This window comes from Nothoprocta perdicaria, unplaced genomic scaffold (assembly GCF_003342845.1).
Source record: "Nothoprocta perdicaria isolate Ctin4 unplaced genomic scaffold, notPer1 scaffold_3, whole genome shotgun sequence".
In the NCBI taxonomy this organism is placed as follows: domain Eukaryota; kingdom Metazoa; phylum Chordata; class Aves; order Tinamiformes; family Tinamidae; genus Nothoprocta; species Nothoprocta perdicaria.
The window spans coordinates 1,778,247-1,799,320 of record NW_020455532.1 but is presented as its reverse complement, the minus strand read 5'-3'; the positions used below and the strand labels follow the sequence as shown (position 1 = coordinate 1,799,320).

At 48.4% G+C, this 21,074-nt stretch overlaps 1 protein-coding gene across 3 annotated transcripts in view; it reads right to left on the bottom strand.

Annotated features, from left to right (window-relative positions):
- Positions 1–21,074, bottom strand: part of KCNQ2 (potassium voltage-gated channel subfamily Q member 2) — a 57,004-nt gene that overhangs the window by 24,622 nt on the left and 11,308 nt on the right. For 2 of the 3 annotated variants that reach the window (XM_026042254.1, XM_026042256.1), the window contains exons 2-9: positions 13,649–13,739; positions 12,542–12,668; positions 11,431–11,606; positions 10,583–10,708; positions 8,407–8,517; positions 7,672–7,767; positions 6,347–6,441; positions 4,022–4,051 (exon numbers count right to left, since the gene is read on the bottom strand). In XM_026042254.1, coding sequence (XP_025898039.1) covers positions 4,022–4,051; positions 6,347–6,441; positions 7,672–7,767; positions 8,407–8,517; positions 10,583–10,708; positions 11,431–11,606; positions 12,542–12,668; positions 13,649–13,739 — 852 coding nt within the window. The remainder of the gene's footprint in view (positions 1–4,021; positions 4,052–6,346; positions 6,442–7,671; positions 7,768–8,406; positions 8,518–10,582; positions 10,709–11,430; positions 11,607–12,541; positions 12,669–13,648; positions 13,740–21,074) is intronic. The other variant, XM_026042255.1, reaches the window with a different exon arrangement.

Sequence of the window (21,074 nt, the reverse complement as noted above, 5' to 3'; positions counted from 1 at the left end):
TTGTGGTGAGAGCCACTGAATCAGCTCCCTCATCCACCTGCAGGTTACTCCTTTGAGAAGAGCAAGCAGCAAAGGGTGTGGAGCAGACAGGGCACAAGGACACGTGGGCCAGGGTGTCTCCTCTCAACCCTGAGAGGCTGGGTTTTCYCCATAAATATTTCACACTGATATCCACAGTCAGGTTTTCAACCGAGTGAGAAGAGAAGCGGATGTGTCAGGCGAAGGACAGAGAAARCTACTTAAGAGCAGCTCTGGGACTCCTTATTCGAGGTCAAGGCTGGTGCCGCTCATGCCCATGGCTTCCTGCAACTCTCCTCCTGGACCATCAGCAAGTCCTTGTCCAACTGTAGAAGTGCAACATGCCATGATTGCACATAGAGGACCAATGTGCTTACAACAAGCAAGCCAGTTGATTCAGTCTTCTTTAGCCAGGATGAAGAGGAGGATAACAAGGTTTGAAGAACTTCACTCTTCTCTTGAGGAAGCACAGCTATTTGATGCTTTTTCCAACAGTTAGGCCATTGCTTCTCAGATGAGCTGCCTGTTCAGGAGCATTTCACTTAATAAATGCGTTTAAATAGCCAAATACTCACTGTAAAATCTGCCAGAGCCCACAGCAACTCTTGGCATCTTCAGAGGAACTAAAACTGTCCTAGGACAGTGGCCTGGAATGAAAGGACTACAAGAGCTTGCACTCTCCTAGCAGACTGGTTGCAGTTCAGGTGCCATCAAAAACAGGACCATCGTTTACTGTAAAAACAACACAGAGATAGCTATGCCCAGGGTTTTTCAGCCATTATGAGATCTCCTCCAACTGACCACAACTGGAAAAATCTCTGTTCTTCTACATGCACAAAACCCAGACTCAAAATGCAGCTGTTCAACTGGGCTCTCAAAACAGAGGCAGTCAGAAAATTTTCCAGTCCTAAGCAAAGAGAAAAGAATAAAAATAGATCTGAAAATTTTGGCTCAGCTCCCCAGTCCAGCTCTGTTTGCTTCCATCCAGAGAAGAGCACATCCTGATCTGAGGAATTAATGATCCTCTTCACTCAAGACATCAGGAAGAAGCTGATCTGGGCACAGCAGATCGGCGCGCGGTGCACAGGACTATCATTGCCATTCAAACCCACTGCATGGTTTTGCACATTCATGCCAAGATGGGAGAAGGTTTTGCATAAAAATCAGGCACAAAATGTACTTAAGTTAATGAAAGGCACACAACTGCTCTTTGGTGAGCTAGTTTCTTAGGAAAGTTCATACCTGGCAAGATATAGGACAAGGGCAGCAATCATACCCTAGGACTCCCAGTGATGCAAGTCACAGGGCTGAAGAACTTAACAGCTCTGGAGGCTTCAGCATTCCAGAAGGATCTCCTCGTTGCATTAGTCTATAACATGAGGCTTGCACGGTGCTGAAAACAGAAACCTATTGGGTTTCTTCCATGCAAAGGTGAGGATGCACAAGTAAATGCCCAAATTCCCCAGTTGCGCAGAAAAGTGGTGGACCTGTTACATGTGTAGYGGAAGCAGAAATGTTCTCCTGGCAGGAACATTATGGAGAACGTGCATAAACTCAGTCAAGAGCCTGATCAAAAATGTGGTCTGAATGGTTCTCAGTCCAACCTACCAYAGCTTGGGAATCAGCTCCAGCACCATTGCAGCAATATCTGGCAGGATTTATTTCACTAAAAATCTCAAGGGAAACGCTGGATTTGTTAACTAAGAGCTCCATACAGCAGTTTTACTCAGTTTTACTAATAAAACGGGGGGCTGGAGCAGACCTTGTAGCGGGGTGCGAGTTCAGGGACACTGACGCTTGAGACACTGCATGCCCTGGAGATGCACAGCAAGGACCCCCACTGCATTTTTCTGCATTTTTCTCTCTCTCCTCCCGTTCCGTGMGTCGCTTGTTAGCAAGGGAAGCACATCTGGGTTAAGGGGAGCCTGATGAGATAACGTAATCACCACAGGAACACACACAACTCATGCCATCCACCACAGCAGGGCCAACATCCAGGTCCACTGGGACCTTCATTGGCTTCCCCTCACCCTGGCCCATGGGCACRGAGAACCACCACGTGCGCTCCACACACCAGCTCCTCCAGCAAACAGGAATTTGCCACTCCAACTAGCACAGGTCACGCTCAAGCATTTGGGGACAAGGGGGACATCATGCCTTTGGCCAGGATACCACCAAAAGACCACAACACAAGGGAAGGCAGCAGCACAAGGAACAGGTAATACATGTGCACAATGCACACAGAGCCCACCATGATGTGTTGGAGCACGACTRGGAACAAGGACGGGCAAGGAGAAGGATGCTGGAATGGATAGGGACTCCAGTGGAATTTTCCATGCTGTGCCAGGATCCCTGAGAGGAGTCCATCCTCCTCCTCCTCTCCCTCAAACCTTCTCAGGAAGATGATTTGGTTTTCATAGGGCAAAGACAAAATAGTCATTGTGAGGCCAGCGGCCAGTCCTTCCTAATCCCTGCCAACTGGTGCACCCAAGGGCAGATCCAGCCCTACAAACACAGCARGGAAGGCTGTGCCTTCAGATAAGACACAACTCATGTTCCTCATAACTGTGCAATAACCCTGTATACAAAAAAAAATATCTAAGAATTCAGGGGAGCTTTTTTCTTTTTTTTTCCCCTATATAAGCTAATGTTATCCTAATTGAGATGTTGTGCCTCCAGCTTAAGTTATTCTCTGTAACTGGGAACACTTAGAAGCATCACATCCTCAGACCACTTTCAGCAGTAGAAAAAATGTCTGATTGTCAAACCCAGCTGTGCTGCACAACAGCAAAATGTATTTGCATCTTATACTTTGCAACACTTTGTCGCTATTTGCTATAAATTAACCCCAAGGACAAAGTTGTGAGTGTGATTTATCGAGGCTGTAAAACTTGCAGCTGTGAAAACTGGAAACAGGCTTGGAAACCAGGCACTAAATCAGATCTGCTGTAACGGCGTTAATGCATCCAAGGAGGATTTAAACTGCTGTAACTAAGAGCAGAGCTTGGCCCACAGTCTTGAAATTCAAAGCCGTTCCCCTTCTTAAAATATCGACTTCATTACAACTTGAGATAACCACTTCCTATAAAATATGCCTGCGAATCGAAAATCTATTCTATTCTGCAGAACCTAGGGTAGTATTATTTATAGTAAGGCTTACCTGACTGTATATAGGACTTTCTCAATCAGAAGGGTAAGCCACGGAATAACTGGCATTAATAACTTCTTGCTTAACTGTGGATCGTGCTCCCAAAAAAAAGCCAAAATATTAAAATGTTGCCAAGCTGGGACTCCCGTCTTCTAAACGCCAAACTGGATTACTAGGAGAACCCTGAATGGTTATTTATTTTTCCATACCAAATTTGCACCAGATCTGTCCCTCCTCCAAGTCTATCCTTCCGAGCAGGCCTGGCTCCTCTTCTGCTTTTCCTTGACACTATGGAAGATGGGTCTCCCAAGATGCTAGCATGCTCTGCTGCTTCTTACACCAGCAAATTCCGGATATTTAGTGTTTGCTGGTGGGCACAACTCCTTCAGCATGGAGTGAAATGAGATAAGTGATGAAGAGCTGGGTGGGAAAGCGGACCGGAGGAAGAGGAACACGCACAAGTGACAGGAAGGGGAAAATGGAAGTAGGAAAGGGGAAATATTCTTGTTAACGGTGCATGGCTCGGTGCAGGTTGGTTAGACCATCAAGAAATCATCCTTCAGAAACCAAGCACATTAAGCACTCTCCCTTTCTCAAATTGTCATTTTGGCAGAACATTTCCCAAAACTTGTGTGTACCAATAGCTAAACTGTTAATGAAGGTGCATGGAGTTAATCTGCAGGCAGCAGGATGGGGAGCCTGGTCTGGGCTTCCATTCATTCCTTTGGAAAAAAAAATGATCTTCGGAGGTTTCTTTTTTGGTTTTGTTTAATTAGAGGCTTTGCATGTTACAATCCCAAATGAAGAACAGGGAGTGACATGACACACACTTTCAGAGTCACATGCACTTCATACCTGGAGGCACCATACGTTTGCGTTTGCGTGCTTTTCAAGTGTTTTCACCAAAGAAAACCAAAGGGATAAAAGAAAGAAAAATGGAAGAGGTGGGGGGAAGAAAGGAGAAAAGAAACAGAATAAAGAAAATTAGCATATGATCTAAGTGTACTCCAGTTCGCAGATGCTCTGTGACCAGGGCTAAGGATCACGGCACAGGACCCCTGGCTTGGCTTTTCTCTACTGCAATAGGCTTAGAAATAACCAAGTGCCTCCGCCACTGTTGGTGCCACCTTCGGTGCAGGACAGCCGGCATCACCACAGTGACGTTCCCGAGAAGCAGGAGCTTCTCCAAGGCACGTGTAACCAGCCGGGTCTCAAGGAGAAGCCATGGGAAGACAGGCAAGCCCCTGGCACAGGGCTGCTGCCSATGGCAGCTCATGAGCAGCACGTGGTCCAAAGTGAGCGGTGCTGAGGCTACAGACCCCGCAGGCACCTGCAAGGTGGACGGGAACATCGTCTTCCTCCTACCCTATTTCTAAGCCAGACAGCAGCCATCACCCAAGGCGGTGCTCAAAGTGTGGTGAGATCCCTGCCGGCTTAGCAAAGAGGGCAGGAACAGTGAGATGGGTGGTGTCAGAGATGGAGGCTACAGCCAGAACGTAAAGGTACCCCTTTCTTTCTGTTTTTGCTTTTCCCCGGTGGAAAACATCTCACTTCCAATTAATTCAGCTGAACAAAACCAAAATACAGACCAAAGGAGTTGACTGCTTTCTTGCTAAAAACTTCTCGTCTTGGTCAGTTTGACCTATTAGTATGTGTTTGATTTCTTTGGTATGACTCACCCTCCTGGKCAACCTTCCTTTTCCTTATACCCAGAGAGAAGTTGGGATTTAAGAGGAAATTTGGGAGAGAAGAGAAACTGAGAATGATTCTGCTGCTTGGGACTGGCATCAGTCAGTAAAACCACTCGCCCTGTGCTGCCTTTTCGAAGTATCTCAGCTCTATGAGAGTTATTTTGCTCTTCCCCTTCCCTGAGATCTTTAACTAGCCCCATCAGGACCAATTTGGCTGAATTTGCTTCCCACACATGAGCTCCCTGTGAGCCCAGGTGCTCCAAAGTCAACTCCTGCAGCCAGAAGCCACCCTAGAAGGTCCTCCTCAAGAAAGGGGTTCCTCTACGTCTGGCTGTGCAGTGCATACAGTCTTGTGGTCAGCAGTAAAGCCTGACAAAGGCCACCAAACCCACGTGTGCCTCTGGGGGTTCTGAGGTGGTCTTTGGGTCAGACACTGCTCCTCATCCTCTGCAGTAGTTGATCTTGGCCAGCACCGTGTACCCGGAGCGAGAGCAAGCAGCCAGGTCAGCTACTGAGAGGCCGAGTGACAATGAATGGGTTTAATGCTATTGGGAAACAGTTTCGTTCTGGTTTTTTATTTGTTCTTTTTTTTTTTTTTTTTTTTTTTTTTTAACATAAACTAAAAGCTAGATTATTTATAGGGGAAAGAGCTACCAGACACACATGGGGGATGGATCCAATGAAAACCTACTGACCAAGACAGTGAGGCTCCTCAGGGGGACAGTTCCTGCATCCCTGCTCCAACGAGCGTCGTTCTCGCTCAGAGCAAGGTGACAAGTGACCTCGGTCCTGCAGGACCAAAGCTGCTAAATCCACTTCTCCCTATTTGCATCAGCTGTTTGCAATGGAGCAATGCRGTGCAAGAAAGAGGGGAAAGTCCTCCCTGAATCCTGGTCTGATTTTTATCCTTTAGGAGAAACAAAGATGATGTCAGGATAGGGAAAGAGTCCCCAGACCATCCGCTGGCCACCGGGCGAGGACCAAGTGCTGCATTGGGGACAATTAAGGGCAGAGCTGGGCTGAAAGGCAGAAAACCACCAGAAACCAGTAGTACCAGTAAAGAGGGCACGAGGTGGAGCGGGGAGCTGCCCATCGGGTGAGGGAGGCATTTACCTACGGTCCGGGGCAGCTCGGGAGGGAGGTCTTCGCGCTTTGGCCCGGCCGCTGTCACAACACAACGCAACTAGCCAGGGACGTGGCGAAACCAGGGTGAAAGCGAGAGCACCGAGTCACCCACACGCACGGACACCGAAAGGAAACATAATGAGGAAATTAAAATCGAGTCGAAAAGAAAACACGCACAACAAAATTTAAAAAAAAAAAGCAAAAAAAATCAAAACAAAAAGCACACACAAGCCCTAAAGAGCTTTCAAAAACAATGCTTTTAACTTAAAAAGAATAATAAATCAAATTATGTATCTGGGTAACAAAAATAACCATGGAAACAGCGGCATGGGGAAGCAGGCAGCGGCGAGGGCGCTGGCGGTACCTGTACATGGGGACGGTGACCGTGCGCTCATAGTACTGCCAGGTGGAGTGCAGGTCCGTGCGCGAGAGGTTTGTGGCATAAAACCTCCAGGCCGCCTGCAGAGGAGACAGGATTTACTAGCCGTAACAAGCCTCAAAACACGCAAGGGAAGGATTTTTAGGGCTCACTTGGCTGCRGAACAGCTCACCTGGCTTGGAGTTTTGCAAAATGCCATTAACATGCAGGTGCACGGTTGCCTTTGCAAAGGCTGTGTCCCCAAGCGAGCAGAACCACACTGAAAAGAAGTCTTAGGCTGCCTTTACGCTATGTCTTTTTAATCTGTGTACAAATGGTATCGTCTTTACAGACAGTGTTCAGTGATTTTGCACCCTCAGCCTTACTGAGCCTGCCTCCATTCTGCCCCAGGTCCGYTTAAGAGGCGACAAAGCAGCAACAGCAGGAGGACCCTCCTGGCCACATGCACCAACAAGAACCAGGCTGCAGACTAGACCCTTGCTGCAGAAAACACATGGGATGGGGGGAAAATATTGGGAGGGAGAGGATCCAGGGCATGTTAAATGCCTCTCATCTTTAAGACCTCCACTAAGGCCAGCCTTCTGTGCAGACATCTGCTAGCCTTAAGAAAATGCTCCCAATAGGAGCCTGATATCAGCATAAATATTCTCTTGAGGGGAAAAAAAAAAAAAAAGAAAAAATGGTGAAAACAAACTGTCCTAATGTATTTGTCTAACTGCATAGGGCTGGATTTTATTCCTTCTCTCCCCCAGACTGCCTACCACATATGCTATTTTTCCATGGCTGATTTCCTGGCATTTATTTCCAGACAAGACCAGTCACCAGCTGCTGTCTCGCACCTTCCACACACTGCCACATTTTTCACCTTCCCTTCTCTGCTTTGGTTTTTCAAAGACCCCCAAAAAGGGAAAGAAGTAACGCTGAGTCTCCCTGGTTGTGAACCTGATCTTTTGTGGTGCTTATAAACCTCAGTCTAAATCACTTCAATCCATTTTGCACCCTGATCCCTGCAWAGGGTTTTTTTGCTATGAGACCAGAAGATCCCGTGATCGTGAGGCTCATCATGAGGCATTTATAGCTCAAGATAATTAAATAAAATTAAGCCAATGGAAAGACTCCCTTAGGCTTTGCAGGGAGCCAAATCAAAGCACAGCAAAAGATGGAACCAGAACTAGAGCATCTCTTCACAGTCTAGAAAACACTCTCCCATGGTCCCAAGCAAAGACATCCCCTCTCCAGGATCCCCAGAACCTTGAAGGATCTACACTCCATCACCCCAGGGCTAGCAAGCCTGGACTTCGCTTCCTAACCTGGATGAGACCCGCTGCCGGGTTGCGCCTCTTCTCGAAGTGTTTCTGCCGATGCTGCTCTTGAACCTTCAGAGCAAACCCTGAGCCCAAGATGCCCTGGGAGGAAGAAGATACTCTCAGTTAACAGGGTGTTAAGCCAAGCTTTAACTAACAAGTTAGAGCCACCTTTGCCTCCATGGGTTTGTTTTCTCCTCAGTGCCTGCCCCACTACTGGCTTCAGAGGTCCATGGGGAAGCAAGGAGGAACCTCCACTCAAGGAAGCCCTGAAGGGTGAATTCCCAGGGAAGGGGCAGCACTGATGGGAGGGCTTTCCCAAAGGTCACTGGAATGGTTGGTCTTCCCAAACTACCTCAAAAACACAGGTTAGACACACTGTGCTGGCATTCAGWTGGCCCCATAAAGAAAAATCAGATCAATGCAACACTCCCAAACGCCCAAGGGATGGTGACAGGCTTAATCACCCCAAGGAGACAGGAACAACACTTGGGGGGCAAAAATAGGTCTTCACTCCAGTAACTTCACATTGGTGGAGCCAAATCGAGCTTCCTTTCTGTTCCCACTGCATCCCTGTTCTTGCATACTCTGGATAAGCAATGSGATTCCCTGTGTGCCCCTTCCTCTTGACTCAGCTCACTAAGTCCTGTTGATTCTGGGTGCATTAAGCCATGGATGCAGCTGTCCCATCACCATCAAACCCAGCCCTATCCGTAGKGACACGTTGCAGCCTTTACTCACGGCAGGGAGAGCGAAGAAGGAGACCCCRATGAGCGTGAAGGTCGCCGCGAGCAGCCGCCCGTTCCAGGTCTGCGGGTACTTGTCCCCRTAGCCGATGGTGGTGAGAGTGATCTGCAGGCAGGAGAGCCCCCRAGCCCCTCAGCCAGGGAAACCTCAAGTAGCATATCGCTTTCACCCCAAAAATTCAGAAAATGCAACAAAATTCCCACGACAATGGTTAGCGACTATCAGTTTGGGCATGATTTGGCCACCCCATGAGGATGCTGAGCTGCTAGGGATGGATGCATGGGGAGCCTCCAGTTTTCCCAGTGCCCTTTCTAGGCTCCAGTGCAGTGCAGGAACCTTGACACTGGCCATGCAAAGGGAGTATCTCCCAGGCTGGCACAGACTGAGCTGCCACCTGCTAGATGGGCATGTCATCCCTGCACATCCCATGGGACACAGGCACACAGGCTCACTGTTCCAGCACGGGAAAACACTCCAGGGATCCGCAAAATTCACTTTCAACCATTTTCAAAAGAAGGCTGCATTATTTCCATGCAAAAAGGTTGGCTGGTGCATCTTCCCATTTTCCCTATTAACAGTTTCCCCTATTTAAACCCAGCACTTTAGGCTAACAGCACAAATTAAGGGTGTTCCATACACCTAATTTAGGGGTATTCCCACCACCCCACACCAGGATTATTATAATATACCAAAGAGTGCTGGCAAATGGTCATGTGTGCTTTGAGAAAGGAGCTGGGAGATTTGCTGGATACAAAGGATCCCTCAAGAATCAAGCTGTGGGAAAAGTACGTTTTCCCACCTCTATTCATAGACCCCATTAACGGGAAATGGGAGGTATCCCCAAAGGCTTCTGGAAGGATTTGAGGAGCCTGGGATCAGTAGGGCAGAGCACAGAGAGATGGTCCTGTTAAGAATGTCTTTCAAAGATGTCTACCCCAAAGATCCTTATGAATCCCTAAAAAATATAATAGCCCTTTGTCCCCTAACTCTCGAAGTCTCTGTGGCTCCCAAGGGAGCTGTGGAAACCTCACACAATGTGGAGCAAAAGCATTTTTAAGTAAACGGACACTCAATCCCACAGCACTGTTTAATTGGACCCACTAAAAGCCCTATCAATTAGATGCCATTTTCGCAACGCATTTAGTAAAAGGCGTCTAAACAGCYATTCCTTCCTGAAATGCAAACCAGAAACAAGAACCTCTCCGTAACCACTGCAAAGTTCATTTCTAGCTTCTTAACATTTACATTGCTCATTACGAGGGCTGGAGCCACCAAGTTCCAATGCGGAGAGGAGTTTCTGCATGGGGATTTGGGGATCTTGCACCCATCTCTTCCCACCAGTGTGCACTGGACCCTAGAGCTGCATTGCGAGATACGTCAAATTGGGCTTGGTCTTTATTCTGTCCTAACCAAGGAGCTTGCAAAGCCATTTGCTGCCTTCTCATAATTCCCCCTGCTTTTTGCAAACAGAGGAGCCGCTGGAGCAGTCGATTCCACCCCAAGCCTGTTACTGGGATTTGATCAGATCTGGGATTTTCATTACGTGCTTTGTAATCAAGGCCAAACTAGCTTGCACCACGTCGGAGCCCAAGAACAATAACCCAAGACGATTAGCAYGTCATTAATTCTCCCTTTGCTAATCTGGTAATCCAATAATTCACATGCGCGCRCACAGGCAGAGCAAACCAAAAGTGCTGCCCTTCCTTTGTGAGCAAAGATCTAAAAGAGGAGTGCTCTCAGCAGCAAAGTCTTTCTGGTACTTAGACAGCATTAATTTTATAAAATATATCCCAGCGTGTTTAAAAATCACGCTATCCAAAGTGTTGTTATAAATAATGTAATGCCAGCAATRCTTGTCAAAACGATGATCAAAGCACCCAGCCGCGTGGGGTCTTGATTCGATCCAGCTCAATTGTTGCAATGCAGCTAAATACCATGATTAAAAGTTCCTGGTTGCCTTGCAACTCCGGCTAATTCAAAAAATGCAATCCTAGAAAATTTTCTGCAAGGATTACTTAAGAAGAAAACAGCTGCATGGAGTAGCCTGAAACCACCAAGCAATGTTAACTAAGCACYCCCTAAGTCAATTCCACACATAAGTGATAGAAGATGGAGGGTTAATGGATATTTTATATTAATAATCAGCAGCTGTTCCACAAAAATTACTTACCAGACCCCACCAGAGTGCATCTGCATACGTATCAAAGTGCTCATTTTCTCCTTTCTCGGCCAAGTACACCAGGAAAGAGGCCAGGATGAGGCACAGGAAGCCAATATACCAGGCAGTAATCAGCTCCTGCAAGATCATTAAAGGACAGAAGAGAGTAATTGCAGTCCTGCTGCGCGTCTCCCAAAGCACAGAGTTCCTTGCTCGTGGTTGGACTCGGATCTGAGCTTGCCCAGCGTTTCTGCATGTGTAGCCCTTGGGACCTGGTTTGAGGTTAGTGCTGTTACTTGAGGAGGAGCTACCAAATTGCCATCTGAATCTTCTATCTCCGAAGTTCCAGGGAAGTTTTAACTTGCAATTCACAGAGAGTCTCAGTTTTGGATCAATCTCACACCAAGGGTGCAAGCGATCTACTAAATTCCTGAGATTTTCATAGSCCTTTGAATAGGTTAGCAAAAGTTTTCACAGAGAAAAGTACAGAAGTCAGAAGAAATGTCAGAAATTCAGCAGCAGGAAACAAAAGTGTCATCAACAAACTCTTCCCGGACCAGAGGAAGGATAAAGTGACTTACAGCAGGGATCAGTCCTGCCACCAGTACATGGCCTCACGTTTGGATGAGGAAACCATCCAAACGTCCACTAGCAGCTGGTGCTATGGGATATGTTCACAGAAAGGCATCCTCTTGGAAGCTTGCACAGCACCTCTGCTGGGTGATGCTGCCAGCGTGCTGCAACTCTGCACCCTTTCCCAGCTGGGATATCTTTGGGAAAGGAAGGAATAATCAAAGCTGCGTTTCTAACAGGGGGAAACGTGGAGAGCAATTCAGTCTCTTTGCTCAGGACCTTCTCACCTTGCTGTGTGCGTAGACCACGGAGCCCAGGAGCTTCCAGGTGCCTCCCCTCCGGTCCATCCGTATCATGCGCAGGATCTGCAGGAAGCGCAAGCTCCGGAGCGCCGAGGTGGCAAAGACATTCCCTTGGGAGCCGGCCGCCAGCACGGCGATGGAGGCAATCAGCACCATGATGTCTGCAGGAACGGGGCGCATTGGGCTTGTTAGACAAAGGGAATCTCCCTTCTCCAAGCACGAGACATCCTCTCAACCACCACCCTTGATGGACCATTTCTGACTCATCTACCCCACCAATACCTTCAGTTCCCCTTATTCTATAGCCCTTTTCTGGGATTGGAACTCCAGCTGCAAGAACCAAACATGAGAGCATTCCCACTGCCAACGGGAGCAGGAGGATCTGCATGGAAGTGTTTTGTAGCAGCCATATCTGGCAGCTCAAGGACACCACAGAAATCTTCACCCACGCAGCTTATGGAAACTTCTTATCCTTCCTTCTCCACTAAAGTCCCTCTGAGAGAAAACGTGCCCRACACTCCAAAGCCTGAATTTTGATACGATGCAGGAGCAACACTGCTAAATTAGATTAAGTTCTTCCAAAGTGGATGCCCTTTTTTTTAACCCTCCGGAGCTGCCTGTTAGGCAGCGCTGACTGGAGGTGTGAACTCCCACTGCCTGGCTTGGAATGAAGAGCTGGAGTAATCATAGGATGCTCATGGACAGAGAAAGTCCAAGAAAAAGGCCAAGGAAAATGGTCTTTATATATCCCCGATCTGAGGATCTTTAAAACCCAACTCTGTCTTGATTTTTATGCAAAATTCATAGGTTTTCTGTGGAGTAAGCTGAAATCCTGTGTGTGCCGATTCCCACTCCCCAGCCTTTGGAAGYCAGGCTGCACACAGAGCAGCAGAGCCCCTGTCCACCCCTGCCCCACTAAAACCAGCCGCCGTGCCCGCGGGCCCCTTGCAACAGCCCATCACAAAGCACTCGGCAATCAAGAATTAATTAAATCTCCCGACTGCCTCCGGGGGCATCTCATTAACACCAGGGAAAGGGAGCATCCCCACCAGGACTTCCCGGCTCCGGGAAGATCCCTCGGGAACGGCGGACTCACCGATGACGCAGAAGGGCTTGCGGGCGAATTTGAGCCTCCCCCTCCAGCCGCGGTAGCGACAGCAGCAGCCGGCTGCCCAGATGCGCACGAAATACTCCACGCCAAACACCACAATGGTGACGATCTCCTGCAGACGGGAGGTGGGGATGAGGCCGAGCGCGACACAGCCCCGCAACAGGCTGCCCAGGGAGGTTGCGGAGTCTCCTTCTCTGGAGATCTTCCCAACCCACCTGGATGTCACCCTGTGCCACAGGCTCCAGGTGTCCCTGCTGGAGCAGGAGGGTTGGGCTAGATGATCTCTAGAGGTCCCTTCAAACCTCAACCACTCTGTGGTTCTCTGAAAACACCCGGTGAAGAACGGGCTTCAATGCAGAAGTTGGAGCACCTTGGAAAAGCTCCCAGTGTAAAAGTTTTCCCCCACATTTCCCAGTCTTTCCTAGACTGATAAAACTAATTAGGTTGCAGGGTCTTCCAATACCTGTGGAAGGTAGGGACAACAGGGAGAGGGAGAAGGAAACAAAGGAAACGGGGATTTGGGAAGCTCCGCACGGTGCCCGTGTGTGGATTTGCTCTGCAGCCTCTCAGGCAGCAGGAGCGGAGCTGCCGGCGCGAGGAATGCCGGGCTATTTCAGGAATGAAACTCCTCAGCTTTGTGTCAGATCAAATAGTCGCAAGAACGCGTCGAGTGGGAGAGGAGGCAACGGCGGCGCCTGCTTCCACCGCGGCACGTTGGCAGCTTGCAGTGCTGGGAACTGCTAAATGGACATCAAACCGCTTCGCAGTTTGGAGCTTTCTTGCTCCTGTAGTGCACAGAGTTAAGTGGATTAAAAAAAAAAGGAAGGCACCAGGAGGAGAATTTTTAAGGAATCCTTTAAAAATTATGCTCCAATTATTCCTGTAGATCCTGATAAATTTTCTTTTTTTTTTTCTCTCTCTCTCTCCATTTTTCCTATTCCTTAGCTGTGGCTCCCAATGAACCCTTGCAAACATGCAACAGTTTAAATTCTCCCCCCACTAAACAGACCCTCCACCTCAGCTTTTTGTGTGATTGCTTCTGACTTTCCATTGATGTTGTACCGACGGCTTCGTTTGCAAATCCCAACTTACCAGAATGTAAAGGGCCCCTTCAGAGCTGTTCTGGTACTCATCAATGGTTGAGAAAACCGACAGCACCAGGCAGGAGAAAACTAGTAGAAAACTGTATTATCACACACACACACACACACACAAAGGAAAAGACAGAAAGAAGAAAAAGTTATTTCAAAATTTGCAACATTTTGCATGTGATTTTTTAATCTCCAGGGACTACTTGTGTGTAAAAAGGGAAAATAAGGTCTCCAATTTTACTGTGACTGGATCTGCAGGACTGTTCCCAGCCTTGCCCATACCCAACCCACTCCYGCTTCCAGCAGGCACCGGTGGGAACTGAGGAGCTGCCAGCTCTCCCTGCAATCTGCTCTCAGCAAGCGAGCAGGGAAGCGCTCGGGTTTTTTATTAACACCATAACAGGTGAGCAGCTCAGATACGGAGAGCAAGAACGGGATGTGCATCCCTTGGGAACGAGGAGATGCGAGCAGCGCAGCAGAGGCGGCAGCCCAAGGGATGCACAGRAGCAGGACCCTAGGGACCCAGCGTTCCCAAGGGATGCACAGGAGCAGGACCACTTGGTTCTGCTGCTGCCGCCACAGGGACACTTTGCCAGGAGGGGACCTGGGAGACCCCTCCAGTGGCACCTTGCTCAGTGTCACCCATGTTTGCCATGAAAACAAGAGGAGATTCCCYGAAACTCCCTACAATAGGGGTCCCGGTCCCACTGCCCTCTGTTCCTCCTGGGATCAGTGCCCCTCATTCAAACCAGGCACTTTCCAAGTATGGATCGCACACGAGAGGGACTAAACAAAGGTGGATCTTGGATAATGTGCATTTAACTACTCATACTCCCCATCTGAAGCTACGTAAGTACAGCGAGTCTGAGAGGATCTTGGTCCAAAGCAGGTATCAACACATCCTGAGCCCAAYGGGATGACCCCAAACCAGTCTCTGCAGCTCTGGGTCACCATCAGTCACAGACTGGCAGCTAAAGCCCAGTCAYTCCCCATTGAAACTGCCCACTCTGCGCTTTCCACAACCTCTAGATGCACCAGCACACACCAAGATCCACAAGATGAATGACAGGGGCTTGATCCCGGGCTGATCCGAGCCCCTGCTCCGGAGATGTCCTGGCATCCGTGCACGGAGGCGGTTTCCGCCCGCCAGCGCTGACCACCACTCGCTCAAGCAAAAGGAGGGAAATTAATTCACGAAAGATCAATTTACTGATACAATAAACCAGGCCTGCRCAGGGAGAACCTAAAAGCTGCATTCTTTAAAAGCACTAAATAATTCAGCTGTCTGGCTCTGCCTTGCATTCCTACAACCTGCACGCTGAATATTTATGAGGTGCTGGTTGAGCTGGCGGGTGCTGCTCCTCTGCTTTGCACAGCGGCCTTTCACACCCCGGGCTGCCGTTTGTGACCATTAACCTCACGGTAACGAGCAAAAGGAGAGGGATTTGCAGCGTTTTATGCAAACCACAGACCGAGCTGAGGCTGGTCAGGTAGGACGGGCTACACCCTGTCTGCAAAAAGCCAAATTCTGCACAGAGGAGACAGAGCCCTCCTTGCTCGCTTCAAAACAAGCTCCTCTTCCCCTTCTCTGGGGACTTGGGACAACCCCAGAAGAGGGTTAAATGAAAACTGCCCCTTGCAATTCCACCCCCAAACAAGCCCCATCACAACCTGCTCTGGAATGGGGTGAGTTCCATCCATCCCTGCAGGCAGATGGTTCCCTCATTCCCGTGGGGACCCAAAACTGCCTCCGAAGCCTTGCAGAGGGAAGCAACGCTGGGAGGAACTGCAAATGGGTCAGCCCGCCCTGCTCACGGCGCGGCCCAGATTTCACTGCAAAGTCCTACTTCAGGGTGAGAAACAAATGAATAACCAATGAAAGAAGAAAGAAGTGGGGGGGAACCCACTGGATACTGGAAAAGGACGGGAGGGAGGAAGAAAAGCTCACAATCTGATTAGCGCAGMAGAACGTGGGTTGTGCTCTTGGGAGCAGAAGAACAAATGCTTGCAAGGGGTCTGAAAGCCAAGTGCGTGATGCACTCATGGGTCCAGCATCAATCCCAGAGCTTCCAAGGGTGGGAGAGGCTCCCAGCCCCACTGTTGGGAAGTGAAGCAGGGAATAGAAGCTGGGAATGAACCACAGGAGCTCCAGGGACAAGTCCCACACCGAGCAGAAACATCCCCCTGCTCCACCTCAGCTCACGGAAACTGAGAAAATGAGACCTTTTTTTGCAAAAAAACTGAGTTCCCAGGACTGGGGGCTGTGTTTCTTCTGCAAAGCTTTGCAGGAGCTTCAGCTCCCATCAAGGTGGGTAGAAGGAAGCAGCTGCAAGAGCTGTGTCCATCCCAGGAATGCCATGTCCAGCCCTGCACACACACAGAGCTGGGTAGCAGGAGCAGGAAGGTGGAATCTGCTTTGAGTTCACCTAATGCACCCAGACAGGGCAGGAAGGGGCTCCAGACAGTAACAGATAGCTAGGGAAAGAGAAACAGGCTGATAAATAGTGTAGAGGTTGGGAGGAATCTAATTTTTAAAGCTACATATCCAATTAAAGCAAACCATGTCTACAGCCTGACTCTGGGTAATGTTAATGTGCAATGAGGAACGTTAATTATGTCCCCTCTAATGATTTTTAGATTAAAGATGCCAATTCTGCTTAGAGCTTTAGAGAAGACAACATCCTCCCCCGAGCAGAGGGCAGCGCGGAGCGACGTGATGCACGGACGGAGACAGCACCAGCATCTCCCAAACCCCAGGTTGGACATGAGGCCACGGGCAGTTTCAGACCAGCATCTCCCCCGCAAAAGATGAGCATGGAGAGAACCGARAGGTCTCAGCAGGACCTGTCATGATGCCACTTCTCGCCCACGGCCCGCTCCGGAGCAGGGCTGTAAAGGGCATCGAGCATCCGCTGCAGCTCCAGACCCCGCCGCTCGCTCAGGCAGTTGAGCTCAGCAAGGCTCAGCTGTGCAAATCTGGCTACAGCTAATACTAATAAATCCAAAGTCCCCCAAAGCCTGGCTTTGCAAGCAAAGTCACTCATGCAAGCTTCTTATTACGATTTCTAAACGCAGGCACAAAACCTGGCATAACCAGATTTCAACCTGCTGTGCTCCTAGGAAAATAAAAAAATTACTCAACTCTTCCTCAAAGATAAATACTCAAAAAGAAAAAAAGAAAAAAAAGAAAATACTCATCAATAGAAAAGTTTGCTGATGTTTTTGTCTTGTTTTTAGTAAAGTATATGACAGAATCATTCTAAAGCTTTTGAGGCTAGTGTCTAATCTGCCTTCCAGAAGAAACACCCTTGGAAACTACCCACCCATTTACATACAGGTAACAGCAGAWACCCTTTAATTTACTCCTGAAATACTTTCATATAATGTCCGTTAACAAGCAGAAATCCCGGGCTTCCTCTGACAGAGCACCAATGGGATAATGAACAATTAGCAATTGCATTTCTGGACATAATGAGGATGGATATGGCAGAAGGAAGTAGCACAAGCCACTACGCTCATTACGAACCTCGTCAGATTTCACTGGAAACGGGAAGGGAATTAATGCTTCATTTAATTASAAAGAGCAAAACTGGAAGGGAAGGAGCATTTTACTACAGGCATTTGAAACCCGCACCATAGAAAACAACTTAAAACTCTTTAAACTCTTAAAAATGACTTTAGGGGAYGTAGATAAGGCACTGATCATTCTTCTACAATAAAAGGAAGATGCTCATGGGCAATTCAGCTGCAACCCCAGCACGTTATTTGCTGTGGTCTCTATGAAACACTGCCTTCCAAGCRTCTTAAATTGTGGTGTAAATTGGAGACCATGAAAGCACAGAGCTGACAATGCAGCAAGGTGAGAGGACATCTACAGTGAAGATGAACAGGGGTTGTAAAGTGCCTTTTATCACTCTGAAAGCATTATAACCAGCATATTTATGGTTAAAACCAAGTCTCTAGTGAATCTTAAGAGTAAATGCCAGGATGGGAAACAGCGATCATGCCAGGATCTTACCAGGTTGTGTTGCACCCCTTCTTCACCAGGAGCACCTATCACCTTTACTCAAGGAAACAATCTCAGCATGATTTTCAACCCAACTATTTGCAAGGCTAAACGAGCAATAAATATTCTGTGTTTCCGCACCCAACCTTTGCCAAAAATCATCTCCCAGAGCAACTTCTGTCACTAGCAATGCTGAATATAGAAGCTGGGAGTCCTGGGTTTCAGTCTTGTGCCTTAACACCATGCTCTCCTTTCCAAACACAGCTCCTGCTTGGGTCTCATTTAGGAGTGTTTTAAGTGCCCCCAGCACATTCCCACTGCTGTAGCCTGCCTGAGCACTGCAGAAAGGCTGCAGAACCCCAGCTGAGACATCACTCCTTGGATGCCTGCAGTCCCCAAGCACCCAGGAGGACCAAAACTCTTGCTTAYGGGCAATAAAAACCCATTGCTCTGAGGCAAGAGCTTTTATACTTTATGAACTCTTCAATAAAATCCTTAGCCAAGACCTCTCTGGAACAAGACTAATAATTCCTGTGTCTTCCTCGCCTCGCCGTGAGCATCTTAAATTGGGAGCGCTCTGCTCACCCAGCACCATGAACTGTACTGGGGACAGCGGTGCAAGACATTCAATGATGCATCGCTAAGGCTGAAAGCGAGTGGCCCCAGGAGATCAATGGGGACAGCAAGGGAGTTCAGGYGGTGCAGAAAGAAATACAGGGAATATATCCATTTGTGGAGTCCAAACAACCTTTAGGTTCCATGAACTTGTGATGGGAAGGATGAGGAGAGGGCTTGCTCTTCTGACCAGGCCACACTGGCCCTGCTCCCCATCCCATCAGGGCCACCTGCAAGCTCAGGGTATGCAAACACTAAGAGCAGACCTGCTCTCTTGCCTTGCCACAGCAATGCAGCAATGATGAGATTCTGTCTTAAAGCAGATTGGGTTTTCTAGGGTCTTCCACAGAAAACACGGCCAGAAGCAGCAATGTTGATGTCTAAGCACAACATCTTGCTTCTGAGCAGTGGTGCATCCCCTTGCATCCACTGAAATATGCCTGCGTCTTTATGTCCCAGGGAATTCTCATTCCCTCCAATTTCCTTTGCATGGAATATAGAGGTGAAGTTCTGCTTCCAGAAGCATTCCTGTTTCCTCACCTTAAGCTTTTCTCAGCTAGAAAAGCAGCAGATATAGGCTCACAGATTTCCCCTTCTTTCCCACACGAGCTCCCTCGACCTTTCCCTCCTGCTTCCAGCCCAGGCAGAGAGCAGAAAAAGGCATCACATACACTGAGCACCTGAAGACAGAGCCCGGAGCAGAATTAACCATCTGCAGGAATTTGAGCAGAAACCATTTGGCATAACACATTCTGACTCCCATCCAGCAAAGTATTACGTCTCTCCACACTTAAAACAAGAGCGAGCTTAAGAGCTTTCCTGGATTGAAGCCTTAAAGAACAAAAGCTGCAGGAGGAGGAGAATGGAGATCCCAACACGTACAGCAGGGAAAGGGGTTAAATTCAAGGAAAGCCTTAGGAAAGCCTTGCCTGGCTCTAATCATTTAACTTACTCCAGGCAACCCAGCTCAGAACAAAAGCCTTATTAATACCAATCAACGTATGCAAAGTTCCAGCTCCAATGCTCCTCTTTGTCCTCAGCTACCATGAATCACCGGTAATGCCAGTCTCGGAGGAGCCAGATGTCTGGAGGAAAACCCGGAGCATTAATCAAGGCAAGGCACCTGCCAGAGGAGCTACAACTCAGCACGGCCGCGCGGAGACTCTCCTTTAAAAACCTTTGCGGAGAGGAACGCGTTCACACAAGGGAATAAATAGGAGAGGAGCCTACAGGCCACGGTGCAATTATGGTGCATTAGGAGGTAAATTAAGAGTATAAAATATTGGACATTTAAGTAATTCTTAAAATGTCTGTGCAGGCATTTACTCAGAGCCCGTTCATTGATTTTAATGTAAGGGAAAGTTGCTGTCTCATGCGATCCTGGTATTATTCAGATTGAAATCGGAGCGCTGCCCATGTTTGATCCCGCAGGGCATTCCCCAAAGTCTCTGCTTCCTCTGAGAAATATGAGCAGTGAGTACAGGAATACAACAAGCCTTCTTAATCAACCCATCCTCATACACTGATGACMAAATTATTCCTCTTTCTGGAGAGCAAAGCCCTATTTTTTTCTGCAACACTTGGTCAGAAAGGTTAAGGGAAAACTGAATAAATTTAAGAAGCTGCAAGTTGTGCTATGCAGCTCAGGCATAAGCATCATCTAGCCGAGGTCAAGTTTGAGAAGCTTGGACAAGGCACTTGACCTGACTTAACTACCCTCTAAAACTGGGTTAAAAGCAAGATCTCCCTGTAAAACCTAATGCTGCATCTTATCTTAAGCATTCTCCAGGGAAAAGCAATATATAAAAATAGGGTCTCCGAAGGCTCTGGTCTAATTGCAGATAGGAAGATTGTCTCCAAATATGCAGGACCGGTTCCTGCTGCAGACAGGAATAGTAGCCGATTTTTCAAATATCTACCCCAGAATCAGCTATGTGACTCAAGACTGAGGTTTGCTCCCCACAAAGGACAAGGTCTTTCCCTCAGACCTCCTTGCTGCCAAAGCACAAAAACTTGAGCCCCCTGAAGATGACAACCCAGCAAAGGGTTGGGGATAGGGAACACAACAGAACCACTGCGACCTGCAGGGCCACCTTCCCTCTACCCTGTTCACCAGCACAGGATGACCATGGGGTACTCCTCAGGACAAGTTCTGTTCTGCAAGGGTGATGTCCAGGCCATAACCTTCCTCTCTTCCTTAGCAAAAAGCCTCCAGTAAAGCTTAACTGAGCTCCTCTGCAGCACTTCCAAGTGACCAGGTGCAGAGTGAGAGCAGATGAACACCGTCCTACACGAAGAGACACAGGGAGGTGTTAACACATCTTTGCACCACCTTGAGCTCTCCCAAAACCCAGGCAGCATCAATGGCACATGGAAAATAGCACTAGCCTTCACCAATCCCTGCTCAGAGGCTCGCAGGTAGCACTTGCRGCTTGTCCCGAGCATGGGCCATGCACGAGGTGCTGCTGGGATCTGCCAGCTCCAACCATCACACACCAGCCGCAGCACCATGGCACACAGATGAAGCTCTCTTGCTATTTTTAGCATTGTTCCTAAGGCAATGAGGTCCTTGTGATCACCCTGTCTATCTCCATCTGTCCCCACCTAGTTTTCAAACCCAATTTTGATCCCACTTGATGGGYGGCAGATGCAGCTGTTGGGCGAGCAGCAGCAAGGAGAACCCCTCAGGTTTTGCTCCATGGAGAGGTAGTTTCCGTGAYTCTCCTGTGCCAACTCCCCATTCCCAAGGATGCAACAGCTCAAGCCCAGAATTGTCCCAGCTCCGTCTTGGGACCATTGAGGAGCG